The sequence below is a fragment of the Strigops habroptila genome, chromosome 1, assembly GCF_004027225.2.
Source record: "Strigops habroptila isolate Jane chromosome 1, bStrHab1.2.pri, whole genome shotgun sequence".
Classification (NCBI taxonomy): domain Eukaryota; kingdom Metazoa; phylum Chordata; class Aves; order Psittaciformes; family Psittacidae; genus Strigops; species Strigops habroptila.
This window is the reverse complement of record NC_044277.2, coordinates 84252311-84273492: the sequence shown is the minus strand read 5'-3', so window position 1 is coordinate 84273492 and position 21182 is coordinate 84252311. Positions and strand designations below refer to the sequence as shown.

At 39.6% G+C, this 21182-nt stretch overlaps 1 protein-coding gene across 1 annotated transcript; it reads left to right on the top strand.

Annotated features, from left to right (window-relative positions):
- Positions 1–1584: 1584 nt before the first annotated feature.
- On the top strand, positions 1585–20370 carry VPS4B (vacuolar protein sorting 4 homolog B). Its single transcript, XM_030478938.1, has 11 exons — positions 1585–1774; positions 4335–4446; positions 5818–5968; positions 7233–7300; positions 9235–9354; positions 9594–9750; positions 11136–11284; positions 11455–11536; positions 13678–13897; positions 16113–16250; positions 18079–20370. The coding sequence occupies exons 1-11, from the start codon at positions 1754–1756 to the stop codon at positions 18178–18180; spliced, it is 1320 nt and encodes a 439-aa protein (XP_030334798.1). The 5' UTR covers positions 1585–1753; the 3' UTR covers positions 18181–20370.
- The last annotated feature ends 812 nt before the right edge of the window (positions 20371–21182 follow it).

The window sequence follows — 21182 nt, the reverse complement described above, 5'->3', positions numbered from 1 at the left end:
CCAAGATGGCATAATCAACAGTAAAAGGGTAAAAAGGATGCTCTGAAGATGTAATAAAAATAAGAAAGAAGCAGTTATATGTGATTTAAGCCACCAAGTTTCTTGAGCGCTTCACACCATGGATGCTCTGCGTGTATCCTGCTGCCAATGCATCTGTAAGTTTCCTTCAGACATCATCAGCTCTCCCATCACTTGGCCAATTTCCGTTGTCTTTTGTGACAAATGCAATAAACCCTACTTTCTGAACCATTTCTCTTTATCATCTCACGTCCCAAAGCCCGATTATGTGACTTGATCTTTGTTACATCACATCTTCTCACATTTGCAATCGAGCCGAGCCGAACAGCTGTTTGTGACCATGCCTAAAAATCAACCAAACCATCCTCCAGTATGTGGGTATATGAGGACACTTACCGATATAATCTGCCAACCAGATGACTTGAGAAAAAGACTGCTACAACCTTCCCAGGTATAGGGGTGACTGTGGATGTGCCTTTTATACTGTGTCCAGAACAGGCAGCCTACCAACAGTATCAAAAAGGTTCACTGAACTATTGTATTAGAAAACAAAATCAAGAAGTGACACCAAAATTAGTAAGTGTACTTACTAATCTACAACTACCTCTACAGGTAGATCTCTAACCTACCAACTACCTCTAACTCTAGGTCTCTACAACAACCTGAAAGGAGGACGAAGACGTGTCTGGTCTCTTTTCCCAAGTAATAAGTGAGACGACAAGAGATAATGGCCTCAAGCTGCGCCATACATGGTTAGACTGGATATTAGGAACAATTTCTTCACTGAAAGGGTGATCAGGTATTGGAACAGTCTGCCCAGAGAAGCGGTGGAATCACTGTTCCCGTGCTTGAAAAACATGCAGATGAGGCCCTCAGTGACATGGCTTAGTGGTAGAGTTGGCAGTCCTGCGGTAACGGTTGGACTTGATGATCTTAAAGGTCTTTTCCAACCTAGTTGATTCCATGATACCAAGTCAAACTTGCACTATAGTTACTTGGAGGTAGTTGGAAGAATGGGGTTTATTAATCTGGTGAAGTTTCCCAGATACTCCTTTTTTGCCCTAAAGGAATGACAGCAGCGCAGGGAAGGATATGGCACTTATTTAGGAGAGGTTCATACAGCCACACAGCAAGTTAGCTTCACAAAACCGGTTTATCATTTGCTACATGTTCTGCATCACTTCCTCCTTCATCCCCTGTGGGCATCGCACCTTGCCTGAGTTTTATTACTAACCCACGGGTGAGCAACACCCGATTGCTCATGACCGTGCCCATTAAGAGCTGGTTCTGCCAAAAAAAGCATTCAGCACTTGGGCTGTGCGAAAGGCAGCATCGCTGACGGCACCAAACTGCGGGAGGAGCATGGCAGAGAGGACAGAAACCTCCCCAAACTGAAGTAGAACTAATCCTAAGCCCCGACAAGCAACTGCCTTTTAACGCTTTACGCAAACAACGTAGACACCGCCCAAGGGACACGCATGTGTACATCGCCCGCCGCGCCCGGGCGGCGCTACCTGGAGGCGCGGCGCGGCGCGGCGCGGCCCACACGTCATGACGCCGGGGGAGGTGCGCGGGGCGCTGGCCGGAAGCGGAAGTGGGTCTGTCGGTGGGTGTCGGGGTGCGGAAGTGCCCGGTGGAGGAGGCCGCGGTTTCGGCGCTGCGGGCGGACGGGAGCTCCGCCACCGGCGGCCGGGGGCCTGCGCTCTCTTCTCTAGTGACCCTCCGCTGCCCCGCTATGGCGAGCTCCAACCTGCAGGTAGAGCGACGCGCCTGCCCCGGGCGCACCCAGGAGGGGCGGCGCTGCTGGGGCCGCTGGGGGTAGCTCTGGGCCGGGCCTGCGGGCGGGGCGGGGGGAGAGGGAGGTCCGCTGCCGGGGCCGGCAGCCGCGGGAGGTGTCGAGGGGGCTCGGCGTGGGGCTCGCAAGTCTCGGAGGCCGCGGGTCGGTCCTCTGGTGGGCACCGGGCTCTGCTGGCAGCGGGTGATGGGCCCCGCTGGGGCGGCGGGACTTGGTGTCCACCTGGGAAACGCGGTTGGTTGCCTTTTGAGGGCTAGGTGCATGGTTTGGCTTAGGCTTCTGCTAAGGCTACCGACTGCAGGAAGTCTTTGCCTGCTCTGTTTACTGTTTGTGTCAGCCCTCGGTTGAGGCTGTATAATTTGTGCTGTGGCTGGTTGGCAAGACAGAAATGACCTGTGTTAGAAATAGTCATTGTCTCTTCAGCTGTTTTGAACCATGATCATTTCCATAAGCTCATTACCATGTAGTACTTACACCGGCAAGTCTAGGGGAGGTGCTGCAAAGTTTGGAATAAACAGGAGGATGAAACCTGTGTAAGATGATGTTCTTTCTGAGGATGATGTTCATCAAGCTATCAAACCACAGCCCGATAAATAGAGTTTGTGCCTCATGGCTAGTTAGAGCTGGACATCTATGCTGTGGTTCATACAACTTTCTAATAAATTATTTCCTGTTCGATAGCAGTGTTGATCTTCCCAGTAGCAGGCTAAGATGCCAGGTGATGTAATCAAGTACTAGAACTGAGAATCTAATACCCAAGTAATAGTCTTTGGTATTTACAAAAGCAGAGTATACCAAAAACAATCCTTGCATCGTGTAGGCTCTTCTATTTCAGAGGAGCAGAGCTGCAACATGCTCTCTTTTCTCACACTTCCTTTTTAGCAGGTGGTATTTGCCATTTAGTCTTTGGATTTAGTGTTTCATCCATCACTTTGTTGTACTGTATCCAGGAATCACTGGGCTGTTCTGTGGTAGTCTAAGTCTTAAGAACTTTAAGAAAGTAACTTCTTTTTTTAGAATAAATTCTGCTCTTTTGCTGATTTGAGTGATGCATAGAGGGGCCTAATGGAGCCAGCACAGCATGAACAGCAAGGAGGGGATTGCCAGAGGGAGTGCCGCTTACTACTCTGTCAAACTGTATTAGTTGTGTATATGTTAAGCTGCTTATTGGCTCATGGCTTCCCCAAAAAGGGAAGACTGAAGTTCTGTTCCAAGGAAACAGATGCTTACAGTGTTCCAGCACTTGCCGCAACAGAGCTGTATAGTCTGCTTTATTGGATCATTGTTTTTAAATAACTTGCTCTTTGATTTCAGGTAGATCTCTTGAGATGATCTTTGCCTCCAAGACACCACACAGAACAATAGAATGAGAGATTTTGCTATTTCTTCTTTCATGGCCATTGTTTGCTAGCTGTGTTTTGCCTGAAACACATCTGAGTGTCCCGATAGTTGCAAGAGTATCTGTACTGGAATGTCTAATGAAAACTCCTTGCTGCAGTTGAAGTTCTCCACCTTGCTCCCGGACATTGCCATAATCTAGTGAGCATACTAACAATGCTTAGGAAAATAAATTGACCCAATGTGGAAAAATACTTTTGGGGCTATAGAAAATTTAGTTCGTGTTGGTTAACTCTGGCTAAACAACTGCCTGTTTTAAACTTACGTGAGCTAGTTGTTCAAACTGACAGTTTTAATTGTCCTGAAGTGGTATAGGCATTCCAAGGAGGAAACTGTAATAAAAGGTAATAAGCACTTAAGAGCAAAGGAGTAACGGTGATACCAACAAATCCACAGGTCAGTGTATGCAATACACTGGATGGATTAGATCACAGTTTTATTTGAAACTAGCCCAACAAATAAAATTAAAAATCCATTCATAACTTCTAGAACTTTTCTTGATGCTTGTGATTTGGGGACATCCTCTGTCTGGTGGGGTTTTTTTCTCCCCTCCCACTGTAGTGTTAATTAGTATTTCTCACTTGGATATCAAGAACCTAAGTCCTTCTAGAGAAGCCAAACAAACATCTTTGAAGATGTCTCCCAGTATAGGGCTGGAAGTGCGATAGAGCATTGTAATCATGTACTTCCTGTATTGACTCTGTTGACAGAGTTTACTGATGTCATCAGTCATAGTTCAGAGTGTCTGAGTCTGTGATTAAAAAACCCTCTTAGAATGGATTTCCAAATCTTTACGTAATAAATGCAAGAGATTGGTAAGGTAAATTGCATAAACAAACCAGTAGTAGTTCCAACTTCGTACACAGTTCTTCTCACTTACACTTTTTTGGGTGCTAGTAAATTTCAGCAGTTTGTTATTCAGTGTTCATAAATGGATAGAAATATTGTGCCACATACAAAGCACATGTAAGACTTGCGGTCATTTGCATTCAAGATTTTTAGGGTAAATGTTGAAGAGCAGAAAAGCTGGCTGTTGAAAACCAGTCAGAGCAACAGCTTAAAATGTCTCTTTGATCATGCAGTGTGTTCTCGCATAGCACTTAATTACTTGCTTGTATTACAGAAAGCAATAGACCTTGCTACCAAGGCAGCGCAAGAAGATAAAGCAGGAAACTATGAGGAAGCCCTCCTCTTGTACCAACATGCTGTGCAGTATTTTCTCCATGTTATTAAATGTAAGTGTAATGTATTAGATGATTAAGTGAAGTTTAGTATTCAAATTGCACAGGGTAATCTCGTATGTCGACATTATTATTTAAATTTTTACTATCATCATCAGTTGGTAATTGTAGTTTGACTGAGGTCGTATATTTTGCAGCTTTTGCCTTTACCATGTTGTGTGCTTGCTTCACTCTTGTAAGAAACCAGATTATTTTCACTTGTGTTTTGCTTTAGACAGGGAGGCAGGGAGTTGCTGTGTCGCCTCTAGACTTTTATAGCAGTGTGTCAGGCTGGCCACTGCACAAGGAAATGTGACAATAAGTACAGGGATCCCTGAATTTCTGTTGTGCTGAAAACCACGTGTTACACAAGAAGTCTTTGTATCCACAGAGCGGTTTTTTGTTCCCTAATTCATGCTGGTTGCTTTTCTACAACCTATCTGCTGGCATTTTTCTTAATGTTATAGTCTGCCGTTCATCCTGGCCAGCAAAATGTATGAGATGGATTTGTATGTTGTAATTTTTCTCCAGTTTCCATATTCTCATTATTTTATGCCTTTTCATGCTTCTCTGTACCTTTTGTGTCATGTCCAGTGTTTGTATGCAAAGAGTAAGCTTTCTTAATGTAGGTACAGCCCTAATCTAACTGGGCTAGGGTAGCTCTCCTGACGTAAGCACACTTGCAGATCTCCATGATTTGGAAGAAAACTCCACACCATTATTCCATTATTCTATTTGCTTTATAATCACTTACGATAATTTGTGTTTATCAGTTCCTATCCATTTATATCTTACAGACTTTTATCAGAATATCACTTGCTGTGCTTTTAAAATACTGATGTATTTTTTGAAACTTAACACATAAACTTGTTAAATTTTGACTGCCAATTTGAAATACTGTAATAATGACTAAAACCAGTGTGGCTGTTGAATTTAACTCTTTCAGATATTTTATGTAATTTTTTTCTTTGACGTGAACATCTTTTAAATTTAGCAGGCTATGGAAAAATAAAGTATGATTCTAAATAAAAATTGCTTAATACAAGCAGCTTCTTAATGAGATATTTTAAAAAAGGAGTTAATACAATGTATAGCTTTAAAGGTTGACAGTAAAGCTTCCAGTGCCATTATCCTTAATTATTACAGTCAAATTTTAAGCCAAAGCAATGTTCAGGTGTATATTTATTTTCTGGTAGGTGATGACTTCCTATCATTTCTTTCTATGATATAGTGGACAAAGAAGTAGTTGAGGTGCTCAGTTATGCGGTGAGCCCTGAGAGAAGCATATTGAGAAGATATAAAGAAGATAGAGATTCAGTCTTGTTTTCTGATTGATACACTTGTCTTTTGCTGTTAACAAGGCATTGTTTCTCTTTAAACTCTTAGATGAAGCACAGGGTGATAAAGCAAAACAGAGCATTAGAGTGAAATGTACAGAATACTTGGACAGAGCAGAAAAGCTGAAAGAATATCTGAAAAAGAGAGAAAAAGCTGCACCAAAACCAGTTAAAGAGTCTGGTCCTACTGATGGAAAAGGGTATGTTTTTGGAGAAGGTAAAGCAAAATACTTCCTGAACTCAGCTTATTCTAAAATTCAACTCTTCAAAGATAACTTTAATTAGTGTTTTTGAAACGCTTCAGATGACTGCTAATGCTGAAATACAGCGGGCTGATAAAAGAAAAATAACGTGAATTAGAATCACAGGCATTTCTCTGCTTGTTTACTAAAATGTGTGATCATTTGCATAGGAAATTCAGTGAAGAATGAAAGTTGTTTCAGACTAACACCTGATTATTAGATTTAAAGGCAAAGAGTCTGATGACCCTTAAATTTTTCTACATTTAAATACTTACTGGAAAAGAAATTCAGACTGATGATTACTGGGCCTCAGTTTGATGTGTCTCACACTTGGTAAGAGGTGCAAAGCTCTCTGTAGGGTGAAGTTCTAGAAGATGGGCTGAATCACCCTAATGCCTTGCTGCTGCCCAGTCTCTCTGCTGCTTTCCTTGTGTTAGATTTGGTTTTCATTTTGCATATCAGAGCTGAACAAGCGAGCCACCTGAAAAAGCAGAGCCTCTTTTCCATTTGCTACTTCCTTTAAGAGGATAGGGGAGAGAAAGGGTTCAGGATGATGCCTGCTAGCAGACTGCCCTTTTTAGCAGTCCTGAACAGCTAGAGTTGCTCAGTTGTCTCTTTGAAACTTCACCTGATTTTTGGTCTCCTTCATTGTCTACTTGTCTCATCAGTTTTATTTTTTGAGCTGTACTGTGTTCTGCTGGTTTATAATAGAAGGAGCTGGTAACATCACAGAGGCTACATGTATTTCATGACCTCCACTCTAATTGTTCACTATCTAGTCTCCTTTTATCCTTCTTTAACTTTCAGTTTCCTTTGCTCTGACAAGACACGGGTGTACATAGTACTAGATGGAACTGACCAAGTCCTGTTGCAATTCCAGATAGGGGACGAGAGCGAATGTCTGAAAAAAACCATTTTAACAAGCAACGTGAGACTGCTACAGGGCTTTTGTTTTCTAAAGGCTGGCTCAAAGCATGTAGAAGTGTGTGAAGAGGGCTCAGACCAATAAGAGGAAGTTGAAATGGTGAGGAGGGTGAATTAGAGAGAACGTGGCGTAGAAAAGCGGTAGTACAGTGATGTAAACTTGTAGAGATCTGAAGGCTTCTCAAGGTTTCTTTCATTCCTTAGCTGGGTGATTTTCCTGCAATTTGCATTCTGATTTTTATCCAAACACAGCAGTCTCTTTTATTGTATTTCAACATTTTTTCTTGTTTCAAATCAGGAATGACAGTGATGGGGAAGGGGAGTCAGAGGATCCTGAAAAAAAGAAGCTACAGAATCAACTTCAAGGTAATTTTGCAGCATCCTTTTCTTCAAATAGGGGTGACTTCAGTCAAGCAAATGCCTATATTTTTGTCACCTAAATGTTATGGATTAACTTGCTGTCTGCAAGTGGCTCAACTAGTATGTACTTTTCACATACAAAAGCATAATATTACTGGAAGTATGGGTTTGCATGCCATGAAATCATACAGTGACTATGTTGAAATGCATCTCCTGTACCCTGTATTTCATATTAAAATTGAACTGTTTATCAGGATAGCATTTTCCAATGGGAGAAGTTGCAAAATTCCATGTAGCTGTTGGCTAAACTGCATCAGTATTTTTCACTCTTAAGTGCATTAGAGTATTGCCTAGAGGCTAAGGTAACAGACATACAAACAGTATAAGCAGGACCATTTTCACAAAAGCTTATGCTCAAGTTTAGGAGTTGAGAACATGGATTCTTGCCCATTTATAGTAATGGGCAGCATTTTCTCATATGCAGTGATGATGTTCTCCCAGTTGAATAATATGATTGTTTGGCGTTTCTGTATCACTGACTGTATGCAGCATTTGAGTTCAATGTATAGCAGTGACCAGTAGTTTTGTACACAATAAAAAAGATGCTTTATTTGGTATTTATTACCCTTTAATGCTGAAGAACTTCCCTGCCAGAAAGTGCTTATGGATATGAAGAAAATTCATTGTTCTCCATCCTATTTTTCAGTATAACAAAAATCAAATGCATTTACTAGAACACTCTGCCTGTATAATTTCAGGAGCTATTGTATCATATTTGGAAACTGCACCATGCTTTTTCTACTTCTCTGCATGTTTACTTAATCCTATGCATAGTTATATGGGACAGTTTCCTACACTTTAAAATGACAGTAAAATGGTGAGCATTGGACTCTTATGCTGTCTCTCACTATAAAGGCTTTGTTTCTTCCCACATGAATCTGACCATTTCTTACTTCCAGAAACAATTTCTTGCATCCACCACTTTTTTGATATCTCCTATAAAATGACAATTTTCTTGCTTATACATGTGATTGCTTGAAAGTCTGAGGTGTGAGATCCTTGGTACCTTGAATCTTAACACAGGAGTCTGTTATTCGGATAATACAAGCTCTGGGCAGCCTTCAGATTACTCATTTCTATTTTGCTTCCCACAATAGCTGCAGAACTTTCCTGTATTTAATATTGCTGCCTTGTCCCATCTAAAAGTATTCAAGACAAAATCATTTTTAGTATGTCAGGCTAAACAATGTTAAGTCTAAAGAGAAGGCTAAATTAGAGTTCAGTTGGCTGAAGTCAAACTGAACTTGTTGATTGAGCAAGATGAGACTTGATGATAAACTTTGAGAGAACATGGCTAGACTACGATACTCTGCAGCTAAGCAGGCTCCATATAACCTTTCTGATGCTTTCAGACCTAGCTCTTGAAGCTTTTTACCATTACGTGACCCAGTTGTTTGCACATCTGGAGACACCCAACAAGTTACTTCATCTCCTGGAGAGTCTTATATATCTTGGGCTAGTGCAGTGACACTGCTTCTCCTAGTTAAAACTAAATTTCATTTTTTTTGGAAGTACATTGGTGGTTCAGTGAGGAGGTGGTGCCTGGGTACCTATTAGAGAAGGTACTCCTCTGTAACTATTAAATGCACATTTGCTGGTCAGTTACAGACTAGTTTTAACCATTGCAGGACCTCTACTAACTCTTGAGTACTTTGGTTATCCATGGTTTATTGTGGTAAAAAAATGTGATAGATTTATGTAGAAATAACATCTATTTGACTAACAATATTCAGTGTTTATATCTACTTTGAAGTGCCTTGTTTTTATTCAGTATGGACATGGGCATAGATTTCTGTATTTTTTATTTTTTTCCAAAATCGAATTTACTGAAGTTGTAAAAAGGTATGTGCATCTCTAATTTATACAATCTTTTCTTATAGGAGCAATTGTTATGGAGAAACCAAATGTCAAATGGAGTGATGTTGCTGGCCTCGAAGGTGCCAAAGAAGCACTTAAAGAGGCAGTGATCTTACCCATTAAATTTCCACACCTATTTACAGGTCAGAATTACAGCATTTATTTGCTATTGGCCAGTCAGGACTAGCACTGGGGTCTGAGAAGAGTGGTGTACCAATGTATCATAGACTCAAGCTGAGTTCTTAACAAAGAGATTGTGATCCATCTGACAGAAGTTTCAGGGGTAGATGTGGAAAACCTCTTTAGTAAATTAGAGGGACTTTAGAAAAATAGATTCAGTCTTTCTACAGTATTTTGAAGGCTGATGGTTTCTCTCTTGCAGGAAAAAGAACACCTTGGAGAGGGATTCTCCTGTTTGGACCACCAGGAACAGGAAAGTCTTACTTAGCAAAAGCTGTGGCGACAGAAGCAAACAACTCTACCTTCTTCTCAGTATCATCCTCTGACCTTGTATCAAAGTGGTTAGGTGAAAGTGAAAAGTAAGTCGGAGTTGCCAGAGGTCCAGGAAATCACTGGCAAGAAGAAATTAACATAAAGCTAGATAAGTTACTGTGAAGAAATTGAGTTTGAGGGAAGGGTGATGTCTTTAAAAACAAACTTCAGGTGTTTCTATGTTTCATGTTGAAGTGCCATGGAAAGATATCATCATGCGCTGTGTTTTGTACTGCTGCAGCTGGACCTCTCTTCAGTGCTCTAGATAGTTTTTGAAACTAGCTCAGAAGGGTTTCAGGAGCACTGTGGAGCTCATTCTCCTGTACTTGGCTCTGATGCAGGCTACATCAGTCTGGAGTGTTGGAGTACTCTACCTCTTGGCATCTCCCCACTCATCTGTCCCAGCAGCTGTGCTGTTAACACGTGGCATCTTTTTGTCCATATGGAGGAGTTTTTTCTTTATCCTGGTTTCAAAAAGTATCTGGAATCTAAAAGACTTGCAAAAATAGGTTGGAAAAGAGGAGCAGCCATGAAGGAAAATTTCATGGTTTCCCATGTTAACTCTTCGTTTATTACTATGTGTTACGTTAAGACTACCAGAAAGCCTGAAGTGACATGTTGGCTGTGGTCTAGAAGTCTAGGCTTCCAGTGAATACTTACTGAATTAGGAAAAAACTCTGGCATTGTTGTAAAAAAGGACTTTCATGTGATGATAAGAATACTTGTCAAAACCATGCTTTGGTGGTTTGAAGTGCGGACAACTGAGCAACATTAAAGTTGATAGAATGAGGAAGAAAGGCCGTTAGATGAAGTGTTTGAACTGGGGATTTTCCCCCAAAGCTGGAAACCTTAAGTGGCTTTTCTCCTATTGCAAAAGGAATACAGAACTTGAATCCAGCTGGGCATTTTTTTTCTGTTTAACTTCATTTGAGACTATTACCTGACATTTCGTGTTGGTAATGTGAAGGATTTCGCAGCATGTTCTTAATTTATTTTCCTTTTTAACTTAGTAAGATACGTTAATAAGATTAGGTTACTATCATAGAATAGTTAGGGTTGGAAAGGACCTTAAGATCATCTAGTTCCAACCCCCAATGTTAAATAAGAGAAAGCCATGTTCTTTTCAGTCTGCCTGGAGTGGTGGTTTTGTATAGTCCAGGCTGTCTTGTAGAAATGTAAACTGAAAAAGGGCTTTTTCTTGCAAAACCATGTCTGGAGTACCCTAAAATGTTTCACCTCCCTTTATGCTGGGCTGTTCAGTCAGTAAAATGCTGAGACTTGGAGCTGGAAGAATATTATATGTTCGAGTAGCTTTATGTTAATACTTTTTTTTTTTGGCTTTCTCTAAAGGAAGTGACTGTGTCATAATCTCAAGTTATGTGTTTTCACTGGTGTAATCATTAAGATAACTGAAGCTGTTTCCTTTTTTAAGATTAGTGAAAAACTTGTTCCAGCTTGCCAGAGAAAACAAACCTTCTATTATCTTCATTGACGAGATAGATTCCCTCTGCGGGTCAAGAAGTGAAAATGAAAGTGAGGCTGCCAGACGGATAAAAACAGAATTTCTAGTCCAGATGCAAGGTAAGTTTACTTGGTTTTCACAATCAGTCAGAGGAATTAAGATACGTATTTTAAGGGTAGCTTGCATGAAAACATGAAAAACATCTGCAGTTGCACCCTGTTAAATTTTCATGACATTTTAAAAGTCTGTTTGTTACCTAAATTGTAAAATGGTTTCTGTCCTGATATAGGAGTTGGTATTGACAATGAAGGAATCTTGGTCTTGGGAGCAACAAACATACCTTGGGTTTTGGATTCTGCTATCAGGAGAAGGTATGATGGCATTATTTTATGGTATGAAATTTGAAACTTTTGTGAGGGTTCAGTCTGAGACTGCTTGAGGTAGTAATCCAGCTCATGTTTGCAGACATGGCTAATATTCAACAACTCAATTCCATGAGGTGGACTGAGCCAAACTAATAGCCTCTTGCCCCTTTAAAGAGGTAGGTTGTTCACTCTTATATTGGCCCTATAGTTTATTTGATTTTTTTGTTTAGATGATTGTGCTTGAGCAAGCAGAAAACTATTCTATTTCCTTGTTGGCTGGTTTTCTGGTGGGCTTGGGGGACAAGTTACAAAAAACACACCTCAGAAGCTCAAGAGGGAGTAAAGCTTTCCTTTCCAGCTGTTAAACTGTTGTGCAGCTTGAGTTCTTTCACGGAAATGTAGCTTTATGTTACACAGAAACACCATGGTTTTCTGCTGATCAGGCATAATTTGTGATCTTTCAGTGCATGTTTTAACTGCTGTTCTGTAGAGCTTCCATACCTGTATTTGACTAGCTGGATCTTTCTTTGAGCTGCAGAGCAGCAGGGGAAAAGTTACAGCTATGTGACAAATACAACAATGTTGTGATGAGGACACACCTTGGATAATGGTCATTTTTGTAGGCTAAAGAAATAACTACCTTTTTTTTGTGACTGTCACTGACTTTATATATATATATATATATATATATATATATATATATATACACACACTTTATTCAAGTTGATCATACTTTGATTAGAGGTTGAACCAGGTGACACCCAGAGGTTGCTTCCAACCTGTATGACTATAGTTTTGTGTGAGACAGATTTAGAGGTGAATGTGTTGCTTAAAATTTCAAGTCATTCTTGAAATTCCAGCTCTGGGGTCTACAGTACAAGACAGACAGATAGTGGGCCATGAAGATAACCAGAAAGGGCTGTGAAACACCTCTCCTGTGAAGAAGGGCTAAGAGAGTTGGGCTTTGTTCAGCCTGGAGAAGACAAGACTCCAAAAAGACAGCAGAGCAGCCTTTCTATATATAAAGGGGGCTTTTAAGAAAGATGGAGAGATGTTTGGGGGTTGGTTTGTTGGTTTGGTTTTGTTTGGGGTTTTTTTTTTGCTGTTTGTGGGTTTTTTTGTTTGTTTGGTTTGGTTTGGTGGTTTTTGTTTTTTTGTTTTTTAATACCAAGGCCTGTAGTGACAGGAGAAGGGGCAACAGTTTTAAACTGAAAGAGCATAGGTTTATATTGGACTTAAGGAAGAAATCTTTTATGACGAGGGTGGTGAGGCACTAGAACAGGTTGCTCAGAGAAGCCCCATCCCTGCAGTGTTCAAGACCAGGTTGGAAGGGGCTTTGAGCAACCTGGTCTTGTGAAAGGTGTCCCTGCCTGTGGCAGGGGGTTGGAAGCAGATGTTCTTTAAGGTCCCTTCCAACCCAAACCATTCTATGATTCCCTGCAGTTCGAAAAAGTAGCTCTCTAGCTCTTGTCCATAAGACTTAAAGGAGCTTGTGCAACAATGGCAATAATCAAATTAATTTTTCATGGATTTCACCTATTTTGTCATGTATATCAAGTTAATTGTATTCTACAGAATTTGGAGTCACTCTTATTTTGTTGGTAGGAGGTAATCCCCACAGCGAGAACAAAAGCTGTTTTAAAGGCAGAACTGCAGTTATCAACATTTCCTACTGACAACTGTATTGAGAATATGACTTCAAATTTGCTTCCAACTATGAGCTTTTCTTTAATAGGAGATGGTGAAAGTGGTTGTGTCAGCTTGCTATCAGACAGTTCTTTGAGTGTGAAAACTGCTCAAATGTACTTCAACACTTGAAGACTTTTCCCCCTCAATTTTTTCTTTTAAAATACAAACTCTACTGGAGAGAATCTGGAAAAACTTCAGTCTGAAGAGATCTTTGTCACGGAAAGGAAGTAGTTGCTCTGCTCTGGATGTTACCTTATGCTAGTTACGGATTTATTTATGAGAACACGTTGTTGAATATTGGCCTTAGGTGTGGGGGTTTATTAAAGTTTATAATACTGAAACTACTTCTTTCTAATACTGTTAGGAACAAACTACATTTATTTGCATAAGCTTCTTTCCACCGTGCACCTGCATGAGCTAGCATCTGTGGAACATTTTGGGTTTTCTTTTTAAACCAGGTTTGAGAAGCGTATTTATATTCCTTTACCTGAAGACCATGCCAGGGCTGCAATGTTCAAACTTCACCTTGGGTCGACTCCAAATGTCCTAACAGAAGCAGATTATCGAAAGCTTGGAGAAAAAACTGAGGGCTACTCTGGCGCAGATATAAGCATCATTGTACGCGATGCACTGATGCAGCCTGTCAGAAAAGTGCAATCAGCTACTCACTTTAAAATAGTAAGTAGGAATCAAATTTATTTTATTTATTTATGTATTTATTTATTTTTAGTTATTTCATCTCAGAACTACCTTAATTTGAAAATTCCTTGCAAGTAAACCGAATTTGGTTTTGGGTAATACTGCATGCTTACAAATGTCCTTTTTATCGACCAGGGGAGAACTTGGGTATTCCTCCTCTGTTTTCCTCTCCCCCTACCTCCCCCAGTCCTGCCATATATCTGCTGGAGCTAGTTTCTGGGTATTCACGACTCTTCATGTCTCTAGGTAGTGTTAAAAGTATTCAGTTTGAAGTTTGACGTAAATAGGAATGTTAGAGGTGCTTTTTTTCTGGATCAAGTTACATGGTGGTTCATGTTTTTCTAGCATGTTTAAAATAAATGTATTCCTCATCCGCGTGGGAACAGATGGATTATAATTGTGCACATTCTGCTTGCTTGGCATATTTTTCAAACTGACAAATTAAGGTGCTTGTAAAGTTCTGGTAAAAACATTGATTCATTGTTACTTGTTACAGTATTAAAGATGCATGAGAACTAAGCAAACAAATTTTTTTAGGGCTCTTGAGGAGCTTTTCCCAGTTTAAAAATGGAATAAGTATTTTGAAACACTTGATAAGTTTATTCTGGGGGCAGCTCGGCAGTAACACTGATTTAAACTGTATTTATTTAAAAATAAGCAGCTGTTTTGATGTCTCAAGGATTTTCTAGATGCTTCCTTCTCTTCAGCTTGATGCCTGAAGCATTTACCCACTGTTGACTCTAAGTGACAATGACATTTCAGGCTGAAATGGCTATTACCTTTTAGCATTTTGTTCAAATTTTGAAGAATCTGAGGCACATCTCGGATTACCATGGAGCAATGAAATAACCTCAGTTAAACTTCAACAGGGGAAGTTTAGATTAGATACCAGGAAGAAGTTCTTTACAGTGAGGGTGGTGAAGCACTGGAATTGGTTGCCCAAGGAAGTTGTAAATGCTCCATCCCTGGCAGTGTTCAAGGCCAGGTTGGACAGAACCTTGGGCAACATGGTTTAGTGTCCCTGCCCATGGCAGGGGGGTGTTGGAACTAGATGATCTTAAGGTCCTTTCCAACCCTAACTATTCTCTGATTCTATGATCACAGTTTGTGTAGCAACCCAAAAGGAATTCTTGCCTCCTTTTGCCCCCAAAAAGGAAGGAAAAAAGCACACAACTACAGTACTTTGAGTGTTCTGGCATAAGCTAAGTGTGTGGTTAGTACTTCAATTTCATGCAATTTCCTATTTTCAGAAGCAGAATCTTAGATTTATTAATTATTTGCATCATAATGGACAACTCACCCCAGTTAAACAGTGCTTTCCTCAATTATTACTAATTCATTGTAAACCATTCCTTGCTCTACATGATAATAGAGGTTTGTCAGAGTGCATTTTGAATATTACAGTATGTGCTTTCCAGCACTGTGCTCTAAATGCGGTTTGGAATAGCAAATCCAGTTCTCTGCTATTAAAAATAGCCAGCAAGTGTGGTATCCTTTAGTCCTTGCATATGTTTGAGTTCCTGTGGATGTGTGATGCTTCGTGAAGGAAGATAAAACTGTAGGTCCCAGATAACGTGTTGCAGAAAGGTAACAGATTCCTGGTGCTGCTTTTTTGAAGCTGCACATCAGACCTTTCCCCCAGATAGACCCTTCCCCCAGATCTGGGGCGGGGGAAAGGGATGGATTCTGTTCTCCCACTAGATGGTGCTGTTCTCTCTGTAGTGCTGCTGAGGTGGTGTCAGAAGTGCTCAGAGCTTTGTAGTGCAGTATGTCAAAGACTGACGAGCTGTCTCTGGCTTCCTCACTTGAGGGACACTCGAGGGTAATTATTGAGCAGAAAGCTGTTAACCAGCAATGAATGAACTCCCAAAGTGACTGGGGACTCAGAAGGGTGGTCTTGTCCAACTAGATTTCCTGGCATGTTAGTTTTCCACAGAAATCCTTAACCTTAGGAGGAAGCTGCTTCTGGGATTTGACCTGATGTGAATTTAAGTATCTGGCTGCAGCTGCACATTATCAAAGTGAATGATGCCAGGACATTCATACCATTTCTTTTTCACAGCGTAGGTCTTCCCAGTGGGTGGGGTATCTGCATAAAATTAAGGAATATGTTTGCTCTAAAGATGCTGTTCAGCTTCTGGTTTTTGTCTTTAAAATTTTAACTCCTATAAACTGAGTATTTTCTTATTTTTAGGTAAAAGGACCATCAGTGTCTAATCCAAATACAATGGTAGATTTGTTCACCCCTTGCTCCCCAGGTGACCCTGGAGCCATAGAAATGACATGGATGGAGGTTCCTGGTGATAAATTACTGGAGCCTCAAGTTTCCATGGTAGGTATTCTTTTGTACCATTTTTTTCTTGCTTTGCAGAACTCTGAAAAGACTTTAAAGCCTTTTTCAAATGGTTATGCGAGGCAGTTGGAGTTGTTTGTTGTCACAGATGCTGGGCATACCAGATAACATCTGAATTCCAACATACAGTGCTACAGTAGGACATGCCTGTGGAAAAGCCAGCTCTCTATCCCTGATAAGCATTTCTTTTTTATTGTTCTTGTCTGCTGGCATGCAGCTGCTGTCTTTTCATCCATAGACAGCACCTGGCTCTTCCACTATCCTCTCACTTGTCTTTTATTCATGAAATCATAGAATGGTTATGGTTGGAAAGGACCTTAAGATCATCTAGTTCCAACCGCCAGTGTTTTTTCATTTAAAACATTTGGGAACCTAGCCCCAAGACATGCTTCCTTCTCATCACTCTAGCATTAATATCGATACTGAGAAATGCAAAATTATATTCACTGTAAACTGGGAGGTGATGTGCTGCAGGTGAATATTGCCCACGAAATAAATGCAAGCATAAACAATAAAATATAAAAAGATTGTGGATGTAACAGTAGTTCTGGTTAAATTTCATCACAGGTGATACAGCTCTTTTAGGTGTTTTCTTTGTGCACCTTAAAATACTTGCTTTGGTCTAGAGAATGAAATATGTCATTTTTAGACAAATTGAAATTGTAGCTCACTGCTTAAAAAAAAACAATTGCTGGACACTTATTCTGTATTTTTCCCTAAGAGGAAAAAAAGAAGCTTCTGAATTTAAGTATTACATTTGAGGGAAGGACTTCATAAACAGATCTGTGCTGCTGCCATTTCTTGTGTGCAGACAGTCCTGTGACGAATGAAAGAAATCGGTGTATTTCATGGCGATCACAAACCTCTAAAGCAGTAGGCACTACTTTGTAAATATAACTGTCACTATATTTCAGAAAATCATTTTCTGTGCATATTCGCATACTGATGAAGCACAAAAGGAAGTATGCAGGTGCAGGCCTGCCCTGGAACTTCTGCCTGCGTGGTCTACGTGGATTTCTTTAATCAGTCTTTCCTGGAATACAACATAATTCCTTGTGTGCTCCTAATGGTACCTGGACTCCGATTGATGCTCTGTAATTGCACAGGCATTTGTTTTGAGTGTCCTTAAAAAGATCAGGCTTTAATTCTTTCTAAGCAGGGTATCTCTAGTCATGATACTAACTTTTGCTTTTACCCATAATTTTATAGTACTATGAGGTGTTAGGCATTACTTTTTTTCAGTTGCCTTTGGCGAGGACTTGATTAGTTTTCTTGTGTCTTTTCATAGTTCATAGGGTGTTCTAACTGCTGCTTTCAACTTTATAGATCTGTGATTTTTCTGAACTCCATTTTTCTAGGATCTATCTAGGAAATTGACTTAGTTGAAGAGACACAAATTACTGGTCATGAACAGTAAAACTTTGCTAGAAATGAATCACAAAATGATATTCTATATGCTTGGACTGTAAAGAGCACATGGGAACATCTGATTATTTTCCACTTTTAAACCCCTGTAGTTAAAGATGGGTTGAAAATAGTAACTGACAAAAATGGATGAGTGGCATAAACTTAAACCTGAGATTGTGGTTTCATTATTAGAAAACTAAATGATGGTGTCTGTCGTCACAGGGTTAAAATGCTGCCTCTGTGCAGGAGTGTTTAGGCTTTGAGTAAATAGGAACTCCTATGGCCATCTTGGTTTAATAGGCTTTTTAACGCATATTTGTCTTAGCAACCAGATTGTTAGCAGTGGTACTGTACTTGTTTCTGAAAACACTTGTTTTCTTGTTTGTTTGTTTTTTAACAGGCCGATATGCTCAGGTCGCTAGCTAGCACAAAACCAACAGTTAATGAACAGGACCTGGAGAAGTTAAAGAAGTTTACAGAAGACTTTGGTCAGGAAGGCTAAACCAAAGATACATGTGGAGCATTAGAACTTTTTTTTCCTTTTCTTAATTATTCTTGTGTCTTTACTGATGGCACTTCAAATAAATGCCAATAAAATCACTCCTTTCTGACTTTGCAGAAGGAATAGAAGATACCTTTGCAAAGACCCTTAAGCTTTTGTATTGTATTGTTTTCCTCAGATGTCTATTAAATGTCTTCTATTGAAAAATAATATGAAAATACAGTTTTAGGGTGAGACAGCAAAGTGATGTGGTAACGTCTATTAAATACTAGAAAATTTTAAAATCATTAGTTCAATTTTAGGTATTATATTAGACCTGGGTATAAGTGAGTTTTAAACTCCCAGTAGGCTCAAAAACCCCTTTTTTGAGGGTGGAAGAGAACATATTTGGGTTTTTTCGGTATCAGTCAATCAGTCTCCGTATTAATTGCTCTCATCTCATTTAGAAAGATGCAACAAAATTTGCTAATCAAGCATATGGCAAGTGTGGGTTTGCTATTAAGGAATAAAACACTGTGAGGGTAAGACTGCATGGGCCAGTACTTTGTTTAAATACTGATGGAATTGGTATTTGGCTTTTTCTGCTATGCTGTGTCAGAATTTTGCCTTAAACAGGAAGGTTTTGTTTTTAACTCTTTACTAGCTGATACACACTGTCAGTATGCAATTTAGCAAAAGTTTGTTAAATGCAAGTATCTGAGAAGGTGTTTTGCTGGCTGTTCTTGTTTTGTTTTGTTTGTTGCTGTTGTTGTTTCTAAATCTGGATTTACTTTCTGCAGGAGTTTGGCTGAAGTTAGAAAAAAGCATTAGTAATATCCTGTAAGATTCCACATGTCAAGGCTGGCAAGGTGTAGGTAGTCTTTGGAGAATGTATGGGAGCTATTCTGGGAAATAGCATGCTTTCACATCTGAGGAGAGTATAACAGATGTTTTAGCCACAGACTTTCCGGTGATAAATTAACCCAGAACTCTACTGATAACTGTTGCATATGTTACATCAATTTAGTGCTTAAACTTGGAGAGAAGGCTGGCAGTTTAGTACAGTAGGAGCATTTCCACTGGTCTCTTTCTGAAGAAATACAAATTGAGATGTGCCTGAATGTGACTTACAACACTACAGTGTCAGCATTGAGTTTGTGCCTTGTAAGTTTGCACTGGCTGTAGATACAAAACATCCTTAGGATACCTAGGATACTCTGTTCCATGATCATTGTACAACTCTATCTTGCATAGGCTTGGTTTAACTTGCATTAAAAGAAATTTGCACATTTTGTGTGTGTATATTATAGGTACATACACACATATATTGATCATCTTTTGATGGGGTTTGGTTTCCTTTATGTACATATTTTGTGTACTTTATAAATCATAGGATGGGTGAAATTTGCTGTATGTCATTTAAGTAAAATGTTAGAGTACACCACCAGCTATGTTCTTTGAGTATTTCTTCAATGTTATGTTCAAGTATTTTCTGCTTGGGTGGGGTTTTTTTAAAGCTTTGGTTTCTGTGTTTAACAGCTAAACAAAATATTTAGTTAAAAATTCTTTGATCTGCAAGGTGCTGAGCTTTTATTTACTAACATGATGAAACATTCTTTCCAAAATCATTCAATTACACACAGCTTTACCTTTGTCTTATGTTGGAATGTGTAAATGTGAATCAGTGGACTACAAATCTTTTTACGGACCTTTCTGGGGGCAAAGGGGCAGGAATTCCAGTGTAGGTGCAGGCAACTATGGTGAGTAAACTTAATCCTCATTTTGCAATAGGATTGCTTTTTCATAGTTGCCTCTTGTGAATACTTTAGAAATATTCACAAGTGTATGAGCCATTTACTGTCAGGGCTTTCACTCAGAGGTTTGAAGCTACTCTCTGAAGTACTTGTCTCTTCACCTTTTTTAAAATGAGAGTCCTTATTGCAATCCTAAAATTCTCAGGAACATTTTTTTGCGTTTGTGGTAGGCTGATTTGTCCTATGAGTTTCCATAAGCTGAATTGTGTAATCTCCTATCTTTCATGTAGAAGACAAGTAGACAAGTATACTGTATGTTTTAAACTTACATCTTGCTGCTTGCTCAGTTGTGGGATGACATCTGTAACAGAAGCACTAATGTTTGATGTTTCAAGTTGTTTTTAGAAATATATTCCAAATAAACATTGCTGCTTAGAATTGCAGCTACAAGGACAAATTTATGGTTTGCTGTCTTTTTAAGATGGAAATAATTAACATATATCGCAGAGCTTCCTAGCTAAGTTATCCCAGTACAGATGATATAGCCTAATGGGGCGTGAGGACTGCAAAATCACTTCTTAGTTTTCAGGCTTAATTGAAATACTCTAAATAATTTATGAAAGGTTATATTTGCTTTACATAATCAAACCCTCTTTAAATACTGGATAAATTAGTTGTACATTTTTCATATGGTCTCAGGTATGACTCACCTTTGGCTAGTTAGCTCACACATTTTTTTCCTAACTTCTGATGTTACTGCTTACTCTGACTGCAATAAGAAAAAATGCCATTTTCCTTCCTGTGGGTAAACTAGTTGGTCAATTAAATCGGTTGTACGTGTGCTGCTTGTGTTCTTCACAGATGGTGTCTTCACACTGACATTAAACTTTTTGGATTTCCTGGCACTTGTGGTACATATCTCAATACATACACTCACAGGGCTACGAAAGCTCAGTAAATGAACTTGGTATATTTTTCCCCATGTTGCCTGGCTGACCTCAAATTCTAGAGTCTTGTTTCTTCACTGATTTACCTGTCAGCTTTGTTTTGTCATTCTCTAGCACAACCAAAACGTGTAAATCTCCTTCAAGGTTTTTGTTCGATTTGGTTTTGAATTATCTGCTGGTCTTCAAATATGCTTTTGTTTTAATTAGTGGAGCACAACATGTATCTGAGGGAGATACTCTTGAATCAGCTGTTGTTCATGCTCATGTCTGTTGGGGTGTCTGATCAGTTTTCTCTTTCTGTCAACTGAAGCAAAGAAGCTGC

Coding starts and splice junctions, on each gene's coding strand:
- VPS4B (XM_030478938.1), top strand. CDS start 1,754: ATGGCGAGCTCCAACCTGCAG. Junction 9,751..11,135: donor TGGTTAGGTGAAAGTGAAAA/GTAAGTCGGAGT, acceptor TCCTTTTTTAAG/ATTAGTGAAAAACTTGTTCC. Junction 11,537..13,677: donor GATTCTGCTATCAGGAGAAG/GTATGATGGCAT, acceptor TTTTTAAACCAG/GTTTGAGAAGCGTATTTATA.